Below are 22,903 nucleotides of genomic sequence, written 5' to 3'. Positions count from 1 at the left end.
ATTTAATCTATCATATGTTGATGACCTGTCTTGTCTACCTCTTGTCAGTATTTCAATATTAATTTGCTATTTTTACTGTCATCCCCTGTGTATTACATAGAACTCTCAAAATAAACCTGTGATGTTTATATCAACAGAAACCAACATTGATCCCAAAGCAGGACAAGTAAATAGAAATGTTATGTCCTTTCTGAATGGAACCTTCTTAACTCAGAAATGCAGATTTTAAATTATATATTATGTTTAAACATAACATGTACAATGTCAATATATTTTTTAAGTTTATTTTTACTTGCAAATTCTTAAAAATTGTTTTCCTTAAATGAAAGTCTCCATACTCTCAAACAAAATTGTATTAAATTCCACTTGAGAAGAAGACTTGAAACCCAGTAGACAATCTTTGAGTCGTGAGCAGGAGTATTTGCAATAGGAAGTGTCTGTGCTAGATTTACAACTTGATTCATGCCAGTCCACACAAACTGGCAAGTCAGGACAGTATAGAGATGGCCATGCAGAGATGTGTGGATGGTTTTTTTTCCACATTTGATTTTGAAAATCTAGGTTTGTGAGTCTGGCATAAAGTATGAAAACATATTTAAGAAGTGAGGTGGGGTGTAGGAGGACGAGAGAAGTTGAATATCAACTGAGTTTCAGATGAAGTTAAGCTTGTCCTAGAAATTATTATCTTGATTTTTGAGAGTCCTAGATCTGTAATACTTGAACATTTCACTTGAAATGTCTCACTGCTTCTAGAGCCACAGTTTTCAAAGGAACAAGAGCTCTTTGCTAGCATCAACACCACAAGAGTGAAGCTGGACCTGATAGGCTGGAACGATGGTGGCTGCCCCATCACCTCCTTCACCCTGGAGTACCGCCCGTTTGGGACAACAGTCTGGACAACCGCTCAGCGGACATCCCTGTCAAAGTCTTACATACTCTACGACCTCCAGGAGGCAACCTGGTATGAACTGCAGATGAGAGTGTGCAACAGTGCTGGCTGTGCAGAGAAACAAGCCAAATTTGCAACCCTCAATTACGATGGCAGTAAGTATATCTTTTTATTTGCGTGTCTGAGCTACTCCTTTTAGTTAAGTTTCTTTTGTTATCTTTTTGCTTGTCTTTCTACCTCCCCCCCTCCCCCATAAAATCCCCATAAAATCCTTTTTGAATCTGCTGGCCATGACAATCAGCTGCCAGGCAGAAAAGAGGAATTGTTTATTTGTCCTCACTGAGGAAAAAGCTCTTCACCAAAGTCAATCGACAATGAGACACATAACCACAGGGAATTAGCTGTCATTAGTTCCAGTGGTCACAGAAGCACTTGGTAGTATTTCACGCATCTCTTCCATGAAATTTTTGTCTCCCATGCAATCGGTTCCTGCAGCCACTCATGTAGGTGAGTGGCCTCATTGCTATTCCATGCAATGGCCTTGTACCACAGCTCAAAACCTATTATGTGCCACAGCAGAGCAGCTAACCAGCTTGTCTTCCAGGAAAGCATCCGGACAACATCCTCCAAGGACGAAGCAATGGCAATGCTATTATCCCTGTTTACAGGCAGGAGAGGCTGAGTCTAATGTCCATGACAGATGGCTTTGTCATGCCCAGCAGCAGGGCACAGGAGTTGAAGGCACTGTTGCATCCTGCCCTTCTGCCAAGGGTTACCACCCACCCTGCAAAAGACAGAATGTGAGGGCAAGGGCAAACATGACAATTTGTCAGTCACTCCAGCTCATAGCCTGGCAGATTTATTAATGGTGGCACATGGGTACTTCTGCTGACTCTGGTACTGGGAAATGGCCATATTCCTGGTGAAAAGGCAGTACAGATGGCGCCAGATGGCAGTCTCTTGAATTGCTCTAGTGTGAATTGCCAGGGCTTTTCTGGAGACATGCAGTGTAAAATGTTATTGTGTTGCCAGGGATATTATTCTGTATTGCACAATCACTTGGTGATGTCTGTACTGTTAGATTAAACAACAGGACTAGTGAGCAATTTCAAACAAGAACTGATAACTGTCCAGTGACAGCACCAAATTGATAAGTGCTCATACCTCCGTGTTGGTAGCACATCTCCCTGCGACCGTTTGGTCCTAAACAAACCAGTAGCAGTCTCCAGGACAGTAACTATGTACTGTGCAGGAAAGAGCAATCAGCAGGGACCATTTCCAGTCAGAACCGTGGGTTATGAATCTGTCAGGGCTTAAACCTCTGCTGTAGGCCACGGGTTCAAGACTCCTCAAAGCCTCACCCTGACAACGATGAGCTCTAGTGGAGCAATGAGAGTAGTGCAGTGCTGAAAGAAGCAGTTAAAGCCAAGCATGCCAAGATTGTGAGTTCCAGTGTGAGCTGAGTTTGTGATTCAGGCCTTACCTTTTATTGGCCCCCTAATCCTGCTCATGCACAGTGGAGGCCTGCCCTAATCAGGCACAGGTGGGCTTGACACAGCTCATGCCACTCCCTGGCAATTAGTGGCACCTGGTTGCCTCATTTCACTACAAATCTCCACATCTTACACATCTTGAAATACTAGACCAGACTTTGCTCTAGGTATTCATCTGTTGCAAATAATGGTGCATGCCCTCATGGCTCACCCTTTTGCAAATGTCCCCTCAAGTTTTTCTAGGAAATCTTTGATTCTGTAAGCTGCCTCACAGTCTTAATTTTATTTCAGACACTCTAAAAAATTAAGAAAGAGATTTTGTCTCAGCACTTCAGAAAACAAGATGCAAGTAGTTGTTATACAAATGCTGCCAGGGCTTGCCAAGTAGACTTAGGACCCGTTTGACTGAGCAGTATAGATGCCATCAGTAATAACTGTATTAAATATTATGAGTTTTCCTTCCACTTTACTTATTAGATCCTCTTTTCTTCCTGGTGTCTTTCTACTGGCAGCAACCCACTTTCAGTAGCATTTTTTTTACATCCACCATTGTTGCTACATACATATGACAGGGACAAACATTCTTAAACCATACCTTAAAACAAGATTATATAAAAATGCAGGTCCAGAGGCTTCAACACCTACTGACAGCAGTGAAATAAAATGTATGCTTGAAATGAAGTGATTTGAAATGTTGTCAGGATGTGCTTTTTAGTTAAGAGAGGATACTTAACCTTGATTTCACATACTGTGACCTGCATGCTATTTTATTTGTGTGTTGCTGTATGACAGCTTTAGAAGTGGGAAAATGAAACGAAAAAATACATTTTTAGCATTAAATTTACTGGGCCACTGCTTCTGGTCATCTAGAAGATTTCTCATTTACAGCACTGATGGTTTTGTTTGTCAAGCATGCTTTGCCAGGACTATATTGTACCTTAGAGAGGCATCATGATGTCAAATACTGCTTGCAACGTTGAGAGAGGAAAACATGTCTGGAAAAGCAAATTTCAGGCTTTAAATTTTCTGTATTTGTTGTATTTAATACAAAACTAAAATGATAAGCTAATTCTTATTATTGCCATTAATGAAAGTGAAGATAATCTATTCCCACATAAGGGATTGCAGACAACTATTTCAGGGCTTCTAAAGCAAAATTTGTCCCTGCAGAGTCCCAGACCCAGATTCGTTTGTTCTTTGGTAAGCTGCATAGGTTTAGGGCACTTCAGAGTGTGTGTCTGGCTAGAAATAACATTTTTTATTAATATGTCATGCAGAAACATTTGCTTTCCTGGCAAGTGAATTTTTCACTTGCAGAAGGCATACCAGTAGAAATTTTTGGCTGTGCTAACCCTACCTCTACCATTAATTCCTCTTGTGATATGAGATTAGTGCCTTCCAGCTTCTAAGGGTCACAGCCACCTTTAGGATAAAACAGAAACAAGGATAGTACTTTGAAGATTAGGTAATAGGTGTGTGAGAAGTTCTAGGACACCAAATGCTAAGAACAAGCTTAGGAGCTTTAGCAGTCTTAAGATAAAGCCTTTGTAAATTTGGTATAAATGCTTGAGTTATGTGGTCTTTCAGTCATTTTGTTTGGAGAGCAGTAGCTAATTGTTATCTGTGATAGAGCTCCTGAGAAATATCATGGCTAAGTATCCTTTACCTTAAATCTCCTCATGGTGGATTGGGTCAAAAGGTTAATGACAGATCTACGTGCAAATTTTTGCTTTCTGTTCCAAAGTATTTCAGCTAACCATTTTCAGTTTACAGATTTCATGACCCTCCTGCCCCTTGTTTTTCAGAACATTTGCACTCAATACTTAAGGAGATATTTTTAGCAATGTGCAGCTGTAGTCTGTAGCACTGCAAAGGAGTTACCCAACTCAGAAATCAGCCACTCGGTATCCCTGATATTCATTCATATCAGGGTGGCAGCTCCTTTAAACCATGCTGATTGATTCTAGCCCACCAGGGGACTTCCTACCATGAAGGAGAGTTAGAGCAGAGGAAAACACTTGGTAGTCCTAAAATCACACGGTCCAATGGGAAATGCTGGAAGGGCTGCAACATAGGGGAAAATGGGGTCATAGACTTTCAAATTATAACCTCTATGAAGCACCAGAAAAGCAGGCTAACTAAAGGCATGATGAATTCGCCTGGGAAAAAAAACATCCTCTCAGTCTGTCTGGATTTTTGTTCTGAGAAAAGCTTTGATTATTCCCATCCTAACCAACATGTAGGATGAGAAAAAAGTGTTGAAATGGTGTTTTCTCAATAGAGAGTAGGTTTGGGATTTTTTGAATCCGCAAATGGATAATGTGCAGGATATATAAACTTGCAGTACTTTTTAAATTATTATTATTATTATTAAGCCCATATATAGCATTACGAGTTTTAAATTTACTTGGAAGAGGTATGGAAAATGATAATAACTTCCTTAAACACTTAAGGCCTGACTGAAATTAAGGCCACTCTTAATTTGTTTTTCATCAAAGTCTTAAGGAGAGCAAGACATAATTTTAGGTGATCTTGAACACAAGAGTCCTTAGTCAACCATCCGTGTGACTTCAGCTCAGAGAAAAGTTTGGTCTTTCAGTATTCAGGAGGATTTAGGATTTAGAGACAGTTATTAGGATCACCTTCAGGAGCCTGAAGTTCTTTCTGTTTCTAAGAGTAGTACAAAATCTGCATCTCAGTTAAAACAAGATGAAAAAAAACCCCAGTGTGTTTATTCCAAGAAATGGAAAATTAGAAAAAGAAGGAAAATTATGGGGGAGAACTGCAACACATCAGTAGAAAAATACTCAAAATGCAATTTCAAGAAAATAAATTTCCCAAAGCATCTGATACAGGTTTGGAGTATTGTAGCTTTTCTTTTTACTTCCATTCTTTTAGGGAGCAGCTTTTCTCGTTATGTGCAACTCAAATATCTCTTCTGAAAAAAACATGGCTTAGAATTTTACATTTTCATTGTGGTTATGGCACTCACATTGTACTGAATCGTATCACAGGGGTTTTTTTCTAATAATGTATGGTACATAATGAGATATACCTATATCACTCATTGCAGCAACTAAAATGGAATAAAAGGATGTGTGTGTTTTTCTTTATCATCCTCTTGTCCTTTTAGTAAGTAGCCACTTTTATGTTTCAGAAGCAGATTAAAATTTAATAGTTTCCATTGAAAGTCATCACAGTTCACAATACTTTTGTGTTTCTACCCATTTCAAACAAATCTGCATTTTATAGCCTCATTTGTGGTTACATGCAGAATTTTAATAATAATCAGGAAATAAAGGAGGAGCCTTCTATGACTATGCAGCTTTCCAAAGAAAAAGAGCTGCATTCTTCTCGTGTCTTTAATAAAAAGCAAAGGAAAAAATACTTGAAACATTCAAGTGTTATATATCACCAGGAAGCCAGGTATATTCAAAATGCAAATATGCCCCAAAATGAAAATATGAGCTGCTTGCCAATGCCAGTAGTTTGTAGATTTATTTCCATTGTTTCCCTCTCAAAATTTGACTTTTTTCTGTGAAGTGTTCCTCTCCTGTTTTACTGGTGAGTATAATGTCAGCCACTCTTTAGCAAATTAGCATCAGGTTTGCTATCTGAATTTCAGCTCAGTATCACTGCTGCACCCCTAAGACATGGTGTAAGAAATTTGTTGTGTAAAGGATTCATCTGATTTATGTAGCAGAAAATAAGCTTTGTCAAATATGCTCCTTGTAAAGAAAAGCCCAGCAGAAAGTATGAATATTTTGCAGCTATGCTATTTTCCCACATTAAGGAGTAATACACATGGGCAACATGTCTGAGATCTCTAACAGCGTTGAAATAATTTAACTTTACTTAAAATAATTTTTACTGTTTGCCTGTAGAGTGAGCGTAGTTTTCTTTCATCAACAAATGCACTTCTTGGTTTCTGATGACCTCTGAGTCTCTGCAATCAGTGACTTGTTGCCTGTGTGGCAGCTCATATGTGCACAGCCATCACAATTGCAAACATAGGGCCTACCCTATGAAAAATCCTTCTTAATATTCTGCCTGCAGCTGAAGCATCTAACATGTGGTGCTCCCTGAGAACTCAATCTTTTGTCTTCATTACTAGGCATCTAATATCATGACACTGTTTCCAGGTACGATCCCTCCACTCATTAAGTCAGTTGTGCAAAGCGAGGAAGGGCTGGCAACCAACGAAGGGCTAAAGATGCTGGTGACCATTTCCTGTATATTGGTTGGGGTCCTGCTGCTTTTTGTGATGCTGCTGATTGTGCGGAGGAGGAGGAGAGAACAGAGACTGAAGAGGCTGCGAGGTAAGATTAGAGCTGTGGCACTTGTTTCTGTATATGCACCCCCTCAACATGAAAGTTTAAGTAGGGCTGCACATATCAAACTGCTGATGTTATTTCCCTGCAATATGGCACAGATGTGAGGCAGCGAAGCACTTGCAGTTCTGCAGAAATCCCTTACTTTTCATCTGGTAGTAAATTTCAAAAAAATTACTCTTGTATCCATTGTTCTTGTTTTCCTGAGGGAAAGGAGAATAATTCTCATTTGTTGGTGTTTGTTTTCCCTTTTTGTTGTTGTTGTGTTTTGTTTCCCTTGTGAATGGTCTCAAAAACCTCAAATCGTATTTTCTTTCAAAGAGTAAAATCAGATGTTCTGAAGATGGAGGAATTTTTGTTTTCAAGCAGATGCAAATTGTGGCTCTCAAATCATAAAATGAAAGTATCCACATTAGTAGGCTAGAAAACACAACCAGATGGTTTCAGATTTGTTGCCACATCTTTTTACCCATCATGTGCTATAGAAGAACTTTTGCAGCAACACTTCACTGTTCACTGACCTTTCTATAGTTTTATCTGCATTAAAATTCACTTGTTTGCTAGGTGAATAATCTTTAGTCTGTGAATTCTTTATATTTCATAAATCTTCTAGTAAGTACCCCTGGCTGAACCACAACCAGGTATTTGATCCTTGCAGTCTGCCACTTTTGCACTTGGCCCTGTAGGTTATGCACTAGCATAAAACAGCAGACCTTACAGTGAAGGTGTTTGGGAAAAAGTCTTTCAAATCACCACACTGAATAAATAGTAAAGTGATTTGTCATCTGCTAAATTAAGTCTAACCATTTCCAAAAGCCAACAAATTGTTTAGTTATTTGTATTTTAACATAAATACTATCTCAATATGGATTAAAACAAGGGTCAGCCCCGTGTCTTCCATATCATCTAAGCACCTACTCACTTTTTTGCATCTTTTGGATGTTTTTTTAAAAAAAAAAAAAGAAAAAAAGAAAGAAAAACAAAAAAAGAGAGATACAGGACTTTTAGGTATGGGCAAATTCAAAGATCAAAGAGATAACTGGCCTTATGGTCCATTTACATCTCTGGGAATCAGGGCATCTGGATGCTTTAGCTTGGATAGCAACTTTCTCATTCAAAATCTTTTCATTCTTTTATTTCTGTGCAGTTTTTTCATCAAAAAATGGTGGGTTAAGGGTGAAGAAAGTGTTATCTTCTCTTCTCAGAAATACTGTGGAATTCCATCCAGTAATGAGCGGGATATTTTCAGCTTCTTGGCTCCAGGAAATGATGGCTGCGCACATCTAGTTTTTCATGGTTATTTTACAAGTAGTCACAGATTCTTGATTTAGAGTCTCTTAAGGAAGGCTACAGTCTGGCTTTTGCATAACATAAGACTTCTCTGAAGTATTTACTCTCAGAATAGAGGAAATATAGGAATATAGAATATATATAGGAATTTAGAAAAATATCTGATCAAACATAGGCAGTGACGAATTCATTTTGATAAAAGTCATCAATATTTAACTAACATTTCTGTGAAAGTAGTGTCTCACTTCTTATCTGAATTTGTCAAGGTACAGCTCTACATCCCAGCCATCTGGTGCTCTTATACCTATGTCTGCTATACAAGAACTAAAATGCCTTTTTGTATCTAACTTTCAGTTATATTCCTTATACATGCTGGTAACCAAGTAATTTCTTAATGTGTTCATTGGTAAATGAAACAGTTTAATCTTCTTTAATTTTTCTCTGTATTTTTCCTATCATTCATTAATTCCAAGGCTTTTAGCTGGTCTCTTTGCAGTCTTTAGGTAGCTTTCCTCATCTGTGTATGATAGAAATTAACACAGTATTCCAGCAGCATACATATCAGCACCAGATAGAGGTAGGAGCCTTCCTTCTTTTCATTTACAGTCTTCAGTCTATATCTGCAAAGGTCACCTTTCTGGGCACAGCATTATTTTAAGTCTGCTTTAACATCTTATCCATTGAGATCATCTGGCAATTCTCTAATTACAGTGCAACAGGATAATATTCTCCATTGTGTATCTATGGCTTGTAGTCTTGATACCTATGCAGATACACTGCTAATGTGGCCAGCATACCCGATGATCCAGATTGTTATGCCTTAGTTACCTGGCAGTTTCACCATGTTGACACCCATGTAAAATGGCTGCTGTGTTAATTTTTTTGCATTGTGCTACCTTGTTATTAAGATATTTTGAAGTAACAGAATTTGCTCTAGAGAAATGTCAAAGCAGTACTTTAATGTTATTTACTCAAATCTCAGTGAGAGCTTTTTCAATGTCATTAGTTTTAATCTCATTTTTAAAAGATCAACTTTGACATGGCTGATTGACCACAAGCCTATATATTGGTTGGCCTCAATTATTCTATCTCCCTGAATTCCTTTTATCAAGCTTCATTCCATTTTTTTCATCATTCTGCTCATTGCCAAGATCAGATTGATAGGACTTTCATAATTCAGATTTTTTTTGCTCATTCTTTTTGAAAACTGATCTCATATTAGCTATCTTCTGCTCTTTTGGAGTTCACTTCATATTCTAGAAGTGTTACTGACAATCAGTATTGCTGTTCCAGAAAACTCCTTAGTAAGTTGCCTAAAAAAATACCAACAAACCTATGTGCAAGTTTTTCTCATCTCCTAGCTAAAAAAATGTACTGCTCTAGTAGATGTTGTGTTCAGCTGTCATCTGAATTAGTTTGGAAATTGAAATCCTGTCATTACTACTTGATATGTGCCACCTGGTGGAGTTTCTTTGAGGCACAGAACTCATTTTTCCTAAATCATTATTCCATCATTGGCTTTCCTCTAGTTTCCTTCAGAAATAATAGTTTCCACGGGGAGACCTTCCAAAAGATTTCATACAAGTAACAAAAGTAATTCTTTTTTTTGTGGCTTTAGGAGATGTTTTCTTTGAAACTGCTTGACAGAGGGAACTGAGAATTTTAGATTTATTTGCAGTGCATTCTCCATGCAAACATAGTATCTGTGCTTATAGAAAATGGGTTTGTGGTTCAAGTTTTAATGGGGCAAATGTAGCGTAAGAACTGCAGTCTCACTATTCTTAATCCTTTTGCTCCTTTTTATCATGTAGGATCAGGTAAACCTTTGCCTTCCTCTTATGCAGACCCAGTATGATTTATTTCTTCAGGAGTACTCTGTTTAGAAAGAAAGTGTGGTTTTCTGCAAAGCCCTGATTTTTGATCAGCTTAGTAGTTCCACAGGCCAGCAGAAGGTCAATAGACTGCTGGAGTTCATGCAGCCACTCAGTAGGTCAGCATATATTATAACACAGCAACCTGATGACTTACCACTCTTTCTCCTGACTATTAACCTAGATCCACTACTTGCACGATATTTTTCTCTTTGTTTTAAATCCAGCTCTCCTTAATCCAAGCAGAAAGCATCAGGACGGCGTGATAGTTCAGACCTGGCAGCATGCAATCTAAAACTCCATCCCAGCCCCTGATTTCCCAGGGGTGAGCCAAATGTGTTAAGAATTTTAAAAGAGCCTGCCCCAGCAAATGGAAGCGAGGGCTGTCAGTGGGCTGGTGCCTGCCAGTGCAGTCGTGTCAAACCCACGGAGAGGAGCAGTTTGTCTTTTTTATGAAGGAATGGGGTGATACTTCACTGGAGTAGGAGATTTGCCCCTTCCCACTGTCATTCGTGGCCTCCCAAGCCATTATTTTCTCCACCTAAAGGCTGGAAGATGGAACACTGGCAGTGACATTGGCTCCTTTTTATGAAGCATTCTCGATTCGCTGATCAGAAGTGTAATCTATGGAATACCCATTACAACCTGTAGTCTATAGTCATTGGTTTGTGAAACTAGCATTTCTCCATTAGCTAATGTTTTGGACATGCTTTTGTATTCAGTTGCTTTTAGGCTTCTGAATTTTACATTGACAGAAACACAAGATCCCTATCTTCTTGGGACGTTTGTGCTACACTGAGCTACATACCCTGCATAATCATCATTATCTACTGTAATGCTGCTGACTATAGTAGCAATCTACTTGTACAATTGGTACATTTAAAGCTTTTTTTCTGCAGTTCTTCCTTGTTCAGCTTTTGACATGTAACATGATCTTTCACAATGCCTCTTGGTTTTTTTTGACTGAAGATGCACAATCTCCTATGGACTTCATATTTGTTAACATGCATTTGAATATGTGCCACATACATTTAAGGATGAGAACACAATACTTCTTCTAGATGCTGCATAGAATACCGCACATAAGAACATGTGAGGGAGGTTGTTTGTCATTTAATCCTTGTAAACTAATTTAAAAAGCAATCTGAACCACATCGGGCCAAGTGATCTTCAACTTCCTTCCTTCAGGCTTTCTTCAGTTGTGGACTAATTGCACAAGTATCCGTAGTCTTCTCTTAAGGAGGCAGCAATTTCTTCACAAAAGCTGCTTGTTAAGTGAAAACAATGTTTGCATATTAAATCACCTGCATTAAGTGTGCCAGAGGGAAATGCTTGCTTAGTCCCTTCATGATTCTAGTGCTGCTAGAATAACAAGAAATATCATGAAATGTGCTGAAAAAAAATTACTTGGACTGGACTGTCTTTGTTGGTGGTGGGTTTTTTGGGTTTTTTTGTTTTCTTCAAAAGACCTGGATCCCTTTCTAGGTCCTTAGAATACAGTAGTAAAATGATCTCTGAAAACATTTAGGAGCAGAAGCAGTGGTAATTTGGTTTAGACTGATGATAAAGACATTATCATCTACTCTGTGGTAGCACTTATGGGTGTTAGCAGAAAAAGGCAATCCCAATGCAAAAAATAAAATGTCTGAGTACCTAAATGGAGCACAGTTCAGATCTGATGGGACAACTCAGATGAAGAGTCCTTGACTCCACCAGGAATCTGCAATGCTTTGTGCTGAAAAGGGATAGAGGATGGTTAAAAATGAAGTAGTGGAGCAAACAGATCTAGAGGAAGTGCAGGATTTCAGCTTCTCCAGTAGCAGGTGAGAAATAAAACAGGCAAAAAATAGTAAGATAAAAATAAAAATAAAAAAATAATTAAAAATAAATAAATAAATAAACCAAATACAGGAAAAATGGCACAGTACAAAGAAACAATGCAGAAAGTTGATGAAACAGTTTTATTGAGGGGTTTTTTATGACTAAAAAGAGGCTTTTGTCCATTTCTTTTAAAAATGAATACAGATGTAACCAGAGTGATGCATTAAGATGGTTGTTTATTTCTGCCTGCATTCTCTGAAATTTAAAGGCAGGATATTTAATAGGATCTCAAGCAGGGAAATTGTTGTAAATGTACAAGACCCAGGAGGTGATTAAGTAATAAAAAAGGTGAAATGGGGAAAACAGACCAATTCAGTTAAATCTTTGGCAGGTGCTAGTAGGTTTTCACATGGCAGATAAAAATAAAAAAATAAATTTAAAGTTTCACATAATAGGAGAGTTGTTTGGCAACTTGGAATTGTTTTCTTCTGAGATTTGCTTCACTCGATTTGTGCAATCGAGTCAGTATTTATCTGGAGTCAGTATTTTTAAGTACATTTACTTAGAAGCAGACTGCAGGATATCAGAACATAGCTGTCCAGTTTTGCTGAAAAATACTACAGAAATGGTTATATTATGTTGATAAAGTTTTACAGAATGCCATCTGAAGAACACTGGGTAAACTTCATCAGTGTCTTTTGATCTGATAAGTATCAGAATAATTATGTCCCCAAAGGATTTTATGCTAATAATAACATCAATTACAACAACAGGAAGAATAGATCTCTTTCAGCAGAGCCTCATTTTGCAGGGCTCATCCATGTGGGAATCAACCACCACCTGTTTTGTATATAGCCTGTCTTCTGAAGATGCAGTAATAGTTTTGAACTATTGCTAGCTGAAAAACATTGATATTTGAGAGCAACCAAACAAGGTGACTCCATGGAGATCTGCCTTGCTCAGACCTTCAGGCAGACAGGTTTGGTTTGGGAACTCCAGGTTGGCAACTGCTCATCCAGCTTGGGCTTGGGTCCAGCCCACTGGTGGAGTTCAGCTTTTCTGTCCTCTTGCCTTTTTTTCCTTCCTCACTTGTTCATTTGCTAACTGAAGGAATAAAGACCCCCATTATTTGTTAAACTGGTCCTACTTCTTGTAAGGTTCCATATCTTTTTTGAGTTAAAGAAGGTTGGGGTTCGTACTTCTCTAAGCATCTTTGGAGCTACTGAGGAGCTAAAGAGGACTCCCTGGGACAGAAATGTAGTTTCAGAACAAGTAGACACTCTCTAAGATTATTTTATTCTTGCCACTGATCTGAGAAAAAACAGTGGTTTTACACATGGATAATTCAAATCACTTCCTAATCTATCTGAGGAATAGATTTTCATTTGTAATGACATTTCTTCTGTTTTCTTCTAGATGCAAAGAGTTTGGCTGAAATGCTAATGAGGTAAGAATAGATTTAATAGTTTGAAATTGAAAAACATAAAAAATTAATAATCTGTCATCTATGGCATAATATTTTAAAATTATTATAGTGACAAGTGGAGAAGTACACTTTTTTTTTTTTCAAAACGCTCCATTTGACTGCTTGCTAAGAACTAGGATATATTGTTGGTTGGAATGGGAGAAAAAAGACAATTTGTGGACAATCTCTGTGAGGGTAAATGGGAAAACCTGAGAAGTCTTGTGTTAGAAAATGTAATTGTAGAAGCTATGTTGGTCTGTTTGGACACTTTTTCTGTTTAGAAAAATATTTTCATAGAGTGTACCTTAGTAATTGCTCTTTGGCATTCATCTGATTGAAGCTGGTGAGTGCCAGGATATGAATATCTTTAAAATTTACAGTTATATTTATGTAATTTTCCATTGCTAGCTGCCTATACCCAAAGGTATTGACGAACGGGTAAACCCATATATTACTTTTCAGGTCTGTTCCACCAGCTCAGCATCCAAAAATCTAATTCAGTTGTTGAATTGGAACAGAATGACTATTGTACCCACCACAATTCTTTCAAAGACGGAAATTTCATATATTCAATGTTTATTTTATTGCCTGGGGAAAATATTGAACTTTAAATCTTCTGCATATATTTGGGAATGGGATCACCAAGGGATTATTTTTAAATTCAAATGGGTTTCGGTTTGCTGGAAAATATTTTTCTTTTTAGTCAACAAATTTAAGAATGTCAAAAGTATTTCACCAAATGAATGGTACTCTGAACTGCCTCACCCGGGATGACCTTCACCTGCTATTGTGAGAATATACTTAACCACAGACATGGTGACAGATGGTTTTAGTGTAAACTCAGCTCTACTCCATCAGCCTGCAAAGCCATCTGAATAGTCCCACTGATGTTAACAAGACTGGTCATGCAGGTCAGGTCATACCCTTCCTATCTGTTAGAAAACTCTGCTAGCAGCAGATTGCAGGTTTAAGCAGCTTCAGGATGATAGGCTCTCATATTTTTCAGTGTTGCAGAAAATAGCATAGATTAGCATATGCAGCAAGTCCATTCCCCAAAGAAACTGAGCACAGACTGGCTGAATCTCCTGAATGAAGATATTCAGTCCCAATGACAACCACACATAGCACCTCTGCAAAACTGATGACCCTTAGCCCAGGTTAGCTTCATTAGTCTTGTCATTGCCTCTACAAGGACATTTCAGAGTCTCATTCCTCTGACACTTGAAAGATTTTCTCTAACTGCAAACCTAAGTTTTCAGGGTTTTGACCAGTTGTGGTTTTTTTTTCCTGCTGATATTGACCTTCAAATACAGGATTTCTTTTGCCCCCTCCACCTGATGCACTCAGAGAGCAGTCAGGTCCTTCCCTAGCCTTTAAGTGAGAGTTGGTTTTCTAGGCAGCTCATCAACCATCATTTCTTTTTGCTTTTCACTTCACCAACATTGAAATATGATCATCAAGTCAGTTTCTCCCATCTCATTTTTTAACAAATAATGTTGCTTTCTTAAATAATCATATTTTGTATTTCTTTTAAAAGTGTAAACAAAGGCAAATAACTATTAAAATAGGACTTTTGAGAAAGTAGGGGATATAAGCCTACATTTGCAGATGCATCATAACTTGGAGATCACAAAATTATGCTGTATTTAGTATACTACTTTGCACAGGCTTAAATGCTCTGCCATTTCTGATAGATCTATGAAATACCTCCACCTGAAACTGGAGCTACCTACCATCACTAAATGCTCCTGAAGATTTAGCATGTTAATAATCAAAAGGATAATAAGCCTGCTCCAGAGCAATAGTAACATATTATAAAGCTCCTGATATTTATTTATTTTTTTTTAGATTTCACCAAAATCTATTTTGCTGCAAATATAAAGAAAGAGAGTATGCCTTGTGTTGTTCCTTGCTGTTTAAGTATTGGACAGAGAACAGAAAATTTGATTTAGTAGGAAGCTGTAAGGGATGGAAAGATCTTTGTATATATTGCCCTTTGAGGAGATATTTATGAGTGTGTGTAAAGCAGATTAAGAAAGGAGCTTTAGTCTTTGCTTTGAAAGTTGCTGGCTTTGGCTGTATAAGCTAGATGTCTGGGGAGCAGAATAAACCCCAGCATAAGAAAGCAGTTTAATAGGAGCCACACAACTTGTTGTTGTCAAACATAAATATGCCTGCTGCTGTCACAGCTTTTTTATGTTTCTTTTGGGTGAAAGGGTAAATCCAGCCAACTCCTTTGAAACAGTTTATTGTGAATCAGTTGCAATTGACTGAGCTTTCAAAGTTTGCACACAAGGTGAGGAATCTTTTCTCCCCAGATATCCATCTGTCAGGCTGATTACTTACAAGATTTGGTTTTCCAGGTTTTTTTCTGACAGTCAGCTTAGATATCAGGAAACCATGAGGTCACCTGACTCTCTGCCAAGGATCCAGAATGACTTTGGGTTTACAGAGCACCATATTTAATCCCTTTACATAACTAGCTTGATAAGTTTAACTCTCTCCTGTGCATAGATACTTTCAGTCACTCAAGTAAACATTTTTTAATTAAAGATCTTAATTTTTTTTTTAAGTATACACACGTTTTCAAAATACCTTATGCATTGTACTTCCTCTGGGAAAAGGCCCATTTATCCAGAGACTGTACAGAAAAGCTGAACTCAATGAGACCCGAAGACCCAAGAATCTGTCTTTGATAGTGGCCAAAAGCAGACACCTTGATAGAGCAAAAGGCTACAGCAAATGCACACTGACTCCTTCCCCAGGCAGGCTCCCAGGCTCGAACAATTTGGAGGTCAGAGATTCATGGAACCAGAGGAAATGAATTGTATTATACAGAGGTCTTTACAAGGTATGACAGGTGAAGAATAGCCAGAGAGCAAGTTTGGGGACTTTAATTATGCAGGTTAAGGAAAATATAGATAGATACATCTCCTTCCTTTAAAGAATTAGTCATTGGACTCCTCATCCACCAGACATAGTATTTTGGTGCCTGAATTTTCCTAGATTAGGGAATACTTGGGCACCAAACTTCAAAAAAATCCTTGCCTTGCTTCCAAGGTTTAGGATGTTATAACCTGAAAGTTTTCCTGAATATAGAGAGGAGTTTTCCTGAATGTTGGGAGGCATGGATTCCAGTTCTGGCTTGAAGAACCTTCCAAGTATTTTGCATGAAGCTATCCCTGGAGCCAAGAATGGGATTCAGGGTTCTCTCTTGACATAACTGCAAACCTGGTGAACTGGCTTGCAACTTTCTGTGCAGTTGAGTACTTTGCAATAGTAGGAATAGAGAGTGCTCAGATTGCAGAAGAGCTTCTAGTGCTCAGTGGGATGCTGAGATCTTCATTATCTGAGGAACATATCTGATTCAATCCTTTTGTGTCCTGCATCCCTAGTAAGCAGAGAAGGGGAGCAATGATGTGTTTGTTAGACTTAATTATGTATCACACAGATTCTATATGTATCTGCTTTTATCCTATAGCTGTTGAATTATCAATTGTTAATTGAAATTAGAACTCAGAAATTCAGTTTCCTACTTTGCCACAGCTCTGCCCTATGATCTTAGCCAAGGCCAAATTAAAATACCTTTAATTTGTCATGCAAATAATACATTAGCTTCTGATTCTCTTAACATTTCAGCAACTTGTCTGGAAAGCAATAGGAGAGTGACATCTGATCCATGCAGACACTGCAGAGACTTTGAGAATGTCAGTGTGGAACTTAGGATCATTTTAGGATGCTAAACATCTTTTCAAATTTATGTGCTTAATAAGACACTATGACCACTATTCTTCACTGATTATATACGTATAAAAGTCTGGCAGCCCTAAGGTAGTTCTCTTGAAATTTTGCTTCCACTGTGATTACATGAGGCAGTAGGTGTAGGCTGTTTGATTGTATTCCAACTATGCATCTGTACATGATGGCAACAGTACCACTTAATCACCCAGGTGAACACAGAGATGTTAAAGTTTGAGATGCAGAGACCACAAGAGCAGGGAAAGGCAGAAGGTGAGAATCAGACAAGAATCTGTACCTGTGTGCCTTGAGGATCTCACTCTTGGATTTGGAGCAGAATTACTGGCCACACGACAAGGAAATTCCTCCTAAAAGGGAGTCTAGGAGAACCTCCAAACCTGCACTAGTTTGATCTTTCTTATGTAGGAACTTAAGACAAATTTTCTAGAGATGTGAGATCATCACACATACATTAGTCTCCTATGAAGCAGCCCACACTCAGGGACAAAGTTAACTTATGAAGCAGCTTAATAGCCCTCTGCTGATTCCCTTTACAACAATAATTCATTGCCAAAGAAGAATTAAACTGAGTGATCTGCAGCTATTTGACACCAGCAAATGAGCCTCCACTTGAATCTTAAAGCTCTTTGAAGTGTCAGTGCTTAGATCATACTACTGGCTGATTTGTCTTAACTTTCCTCATCCTCTCCGTGAAAAGAACTATTTGCAAATATTTCCTCCCCTCCAAAGAGTAATTACATCTAAAAGGGGGAAAAGTTCCTGAGGTTTTAGTGCTATCTAAAGGTTTCTTGGTGCAAGCTCTGTACTAGAAATGATTGTAGCACTCAATTTTACTATCCATTTTCATTTGCTTTGGGAAGACTGCTCATTTAAGAAGTAATTTTCTGGTACACAAACTTCAAAATGAAATTGTTTCGATTTGCATGATGATAGAATAATTGTTTTATGTTCTTTTTTAGAATACTGCATCAATCAATTAGAAATAATCCATCAATGTAAACAAGGTTTGCAATTTTAGTCTTGGAACATCAGTGGGACTAAAGCCTTTATTTATTTTACGTGATTTACTAAGGAATTTTCCGGTTATTAATTTGCTTTGGCATTTATTAATTTCAGTGATATTTGAAATTTACATAACGAAAAATAATGTAAAGCTAAAAAAAAGAATTAGAAGTTGTTCAACATAATTTTTCTACCAACCTGTCTTGATCATGTTTCTGATCAAAATGTTTCTTTACTCATATTCATGAGGGATGAAAGAAAAGTTACATCTCTCAAAGTTTTTTTACTTATTTCCTTACGTGACAACATTTGCAAGTATCTTTTCATTTAGGCTGAATGTTAATGTGTCTACTTCTCTTGTTTTTTAGCAAGAACACCAGGACCTCAGACACCCTTAATAAGCAGCAGCAAACGCTGAGGATGCACATAGACATTCCCAGAGCACAACTTCTGATTGAGGAGAGGGACACGATGGAGACCATTGGTAAACTCTTGTTAGGCTTTTTTTTCAGTGATTAACATAATAGGCACTTCAGGTGTTTGTGACTCCATAAGGTGTTAGATGACTCCTTTCGACCCACATCTATTCTCCACTGCACACATCAAGAAAAAAAAAGACCACAAAGTAACATTTGAAAACAGAAATTATTTTTTTTTTATCCCCTTTGATTAGTTTTTGACTTTAAGTAATCTCAGTTCAGTACTTAAAGTACTGCAGGAAATTAGGAAAGTTAAGCTGGTGGAAGGAGCTGCTTGAAGAAATGTAAATAAAGATTGGCAGTTTCATTATTTTAATTTTAATTTTTCTTTTTATTTGGCTTTTCCTAGACAGTTGGATCAATGACATTAGTTATGAGGAAAATGAAATTCGGAAACAACAACATCAGCATTTAAAGATTTTCAATATCCAGCTTCTAAAGCTTACACATTGCCTATTGTATCCACCTCTTCATAGCAAATGATATCTCAATTTCTTGATCAGTTTTCAGCTTTTGTGTATCTATGCAAAATTCAAATCTAAACTGTTTCACACAATGTAAAACAAGATTTCTCATGTGGCTGGCACATAGCTGAAATGTCATAAAAAACAGAATTTCTTGGCATTGAGATTTGTGGGTTTTGGTGTTTTTTTCCCTAAATTATTTAAACTCAAGTTGTCTGAAATCTCAACAGAATACGAATACAACCAAATGTGATTGTAGGGTTACACATTGTGGTAAGACCCTCCAGAGTGATCTTGTTGGACTGATCTTATTAGACTTCAAACTTTTTTGGATGAAAATATGTGTAGAAGAAGCCAGTAATGGCTGAGAATACAACAGCATCCCAGGAATAGTGAAGAAAACCCTGCACACTGGAAGCAGCATCTCTGCATCTCCTGTCCATGCACACACTGGGTAGGGACAAGCCACATTAGCCCCACACCTTGTCACAATTTCTGTCAGTCTGGCATGAAGGAGGGTGGCCTCAGGGTTCATTTCACCATTTGTTCTGCAGATTTGAAAAGGAGACCTTAGCTTCACCTGAAATACAGACCTTTTAAAATCCTGATTTCAGCTTCTCAAAGTTTGCCCCTGTGGTGGAGTCTTTTGTGCCAGGCTTCATCCTAAAGATAGTTTTTATTTCTGAGCACCAGTGGGCTCCAGTGGAAATACCACTAGTGCCTTAACAGAAGCAATGTGATCACTGGCTTGGTACTAGACAGCTCTCCACAAAGCACTCAGGGTAAGCCAGAACTTTGGCTGTCTTTGACATAGTTCACTGCCAGGAGGCTTTATTCCCAACTTGAATAAGAGCTCATCATTTGCCAGAGACTGAACAATTTGATTTCATAATGTTCATTCTGTTTATGACCTTCTTTGGGTAAAAAATGCTAGTTATCTACTTGTGCAGAACTGTTCACCCTACTGGTGTCTGTCAAGTTTAAAAAAAAAAACAAAAAACACCAAGAGGAATGCTTAGAAGCAACAAATCAACCTCTGCTGACTAGTGAATGCACAGAAGCCCCATCATTGCCAGTTCCTTTAGAAATACATTACAGTGCTATATAGCATAGCATTGCATAGCAGAAACTTCTTGTGGCTTTTATTATGAATGGATAAAAAGAGTAAGAAATGCAAAAGAAAGTCCTATAGCATGAAAATTGGTATTCTATAATCACAAAGCCAGTGGAAGATTTATTGCTCTTAAATCTTCCATGATCAAGTGGACCAGCTTCTTCTTTGGAGCAAAACAAATACAACACAGAGAGCACAACAGGGAAAAAAAAACTAAAAAAACCCTCTACTCTACTTCAGGGATCAAGGTATGTGTAGAAATTTGGTGAATATATATACTACCCTATAGGGAAGTCATAGGCAGCAGACTCATACAGCAGAATAGATCACTGATTGCTCACCTTTCCCTTCCAGTCCTTGACAAGGTCAGGCTTTAAATAACACCTTTCCTTGCAGCTGCTAAAAAGCCCATAGCCAGATGGACTATGTAAGATAAACTTATATAACTCACACAAAGATGCCCAAAATTTCTTTTTTAAACTCAGTAGTAAGTTTTGGTCCAGAGAGAGCTGGTAGAACTTAGCGCTCCTCACTACTGCACTCATGCTTAAAAATAATCAGCTCCCTAAAAACTGTCTTGGGTCATGGCCATCCCTTATGCAATATTCTGTCTCTGGAGAAAAAACTGAAGGGTAGCAGGTAAATTAGCAAAATTAGCAAACAACCTTCTTCTGGGAAGATATGGGTGATTTCACTGAGGACATTACTATTTTTGATAACAGAAAGAAATAAAATGAATGTATTGTTGCAAAGCTCAGTTAAGCTGTCTGAAAATGAAGGGGGTGATGGCAGTGTTGAGAAGACAAAAAAGAAGGATTTAGGCCCAAAAATAGTTACACAAAAATTAGGTTTTTGGAAGGCTTCTTGGTTGCTTAATAGTCTATCTGAATTGCACATCTCTGAGGTGAAATCATGGAGACAGATATGAAAATTACTCTTATTCTTTAGTTTTGTATGAACTTTGAGTTTAAACCCAGAGGCTTCCAAGCTGTGATAGACACTTCAAAGCCATCTTCAGTCCTGCAGAGAAGAGGGAGCTGCCACTGTCAGTGGTGGTGACTGGCTGAAAATAACACTGGGGACTTTGCTGTAAAGCTCTTATGAAGGCAAACCCAAAATTTGTTACTCATTATCTGACTTAGTTTGGGTTTTTTTTAACTTCCAGATGACAGATCTACAGTTCTGCTCACTGATGCTGATTTTGGAGAGACGTCTAAGCAGAAGTCATTGACTGTCACCCACACAGTACATTACCAGTCTGTGTCACAAGCTACTGGACCACTGGTTGATGTTTCTGATGCCCGGCCAGGAACAAGTAAGCATCTAAGAGAATATGTTATCTGGAGAAAACTATAAGAAAATTATTACTGTTCTCCTGTGTTTACATCATCATGGGGTTTTACTCTTCAGTCTGAAAGCTGAGAGAAATGTATTTAGGTCAGCAGAGAACATTTCTTCTATAGTTGCGTTTAGTGATTCAATATGGTAAAAATTGCACGTGCATCTGAAATGTAGGTGTAATTTGAAATAATTCATATCTGGCTTTCATTAAACCAAGTGCATGCTAAATTTTAATTTCTATAATTTATTGGGTAAATTAGCTTAATGACTTTTAGTGTGTAATATATTTTTTATTGGTGATCAATCTTTATTGTAATTCAAACTATTTCTTCCCTTCTTACCTCTACATCTGGCAAGAAACACATTTCTTATTATCGCTTTTCTGAAAAAGGTCTATTTCCAGTTTTAGTTATTATGGTAAATTACTTTTCTGACATATATTTGTGCTGAGCTATTCTTATAGTGATTAAAATGATATCATAAATTAATACACTGCTGCGATCCATCGTTCTTATTTCTCTCATGAATGTGTTCTGTATCTATATAAATGGAAATGAAAATCTCTAGATCAGAGAAATACTTATGAGTTAGGGCTTTTACCAAAGTGTAGTTCACTAACACTGCAATTTCTAGAATCTCTTGGATTATTTCTATTCCCTGACCATTTTTTAAATTTTACTTGGTGAGTTTGGTGAATGTAAATGCTGAAATCCACCTCAGTCTTTAAGCAACAGCTGATCTAGTCCTGACCTTGTTGCTTTTCTGACTCTGACAGTTTTAAAATATGTGAAGACTAGATTAGTACCACCATTCTTCGTCTATAGAGAGTCATAGCATTTGAATTGAAAGAGTCAAGATACAGTATTTGTTTTCTTTCTCACACCGCTCTTTTCTCACTTCTTTAGTTCATGTATGTGCTGTCTAGCCTGCTCACTAAAAGCAAAAATATCACCAGCTATTTTTTATCATGTTGACAGGTCAGGATCATCTGGGTAAACAGTTGGACCTCTGTTGTCTTCCAACCCTGTCTTTTCTAATAAGGAAAGAGGCACCACTCCCAGATTGCCCGCTTGAATCATACCACAGCACTTTATAGCACCAGTTATAGCATCATCACCTTCCATGCCTAATCACTTTTTTGTGTGCAGTCATGTGTATCTTTCCACTGAAATCAGGAGGATTTTCTTCAAATTATAATTGGATTTAACTCATGTGAACAAGTATGATCAGTGTCCAGCTCAGCTTTGAAAATAGAAATCCACCATTACTTTTATTATGGAGTAAAGATCTGATGGCAGCATTACATGGGGCTGGGTCAAAGGCTTTTAGGTAGTGTTCTCAGGATTTAAGATGCTAATATACTTTTGATAGAGGCTAGACTATGATGTTTTGTCTAGACCCACAGCTTTCCCTCTGAAGAGGAGTGAAGTGCCCAGCTCAGTGGCTCAGAGACTGTGGATCCTTCTGACTGAGTACACTCACACCCACTGGCTGGCACATATTCCCTTACATAACTTTTTAATTTGTTCTCATGTTCTTTTGTATTTATTTCTAAAAGACCTATGCTTCACGAACCTTTTTCCT

At 37.8% G+C, this 22,903-nt stretch overlaps 1 protein-coding gene across 1 annotated transcript in view; it reads left to right on the top strand.

Moving 5' to 3' along the window:
• The window catches only part of DSCAM (DS cell adhesion molecule), a 379,165-nt gene that overhangs the window by 330,369 nt on the left and 25,893 nt on the right, over positions 1-22,903 (top strand). Inside the window, exons 27-32 of the mRNA XM_030451268.1 lie at positions 754-1,044; positions 6,525-6,701; positions 13,112-13,142; positions 18,290-18,405; positions 20,758-20,760; positions 21,144-21,293. Coding sequence (XP_030307128.1) covers positions 754-1,044; positions 6,525-6,701; positions 13,112-13,142; positions 18,290-18,405; positions 20,758-20,760; positions 21,144-21,293 — 768 coding nt within the window. The remainder of the gene's footprint in view (positions 1-753; positions 1,045-6,524; positions 6,702-13,111; positions 13,143-18,289; positions 18,406-20,757; positions 20,761-21,143; positions 21,294-22,903) is intronic.

This window comes from Calypte anna, chromosome 1, assembly GCF_003957555.1.
Source record: "Calypte anna isolate BGI_N300 chromosome 1, bCalAnn1_v1.p, whole genome shotgun sequence".
In the NCBI taxonomy this organism is placed as follows: Eukaryota; Metazoa; Chordata; class Aves; order Apodiformes; family Trochilidae; genus Calypte; species Calypte anna.
The sequence above is the reverse complement of the archived record's forward strand: the minus strand, read 5'-3'. Positions and strand labels throughout refer to the sequence as shown.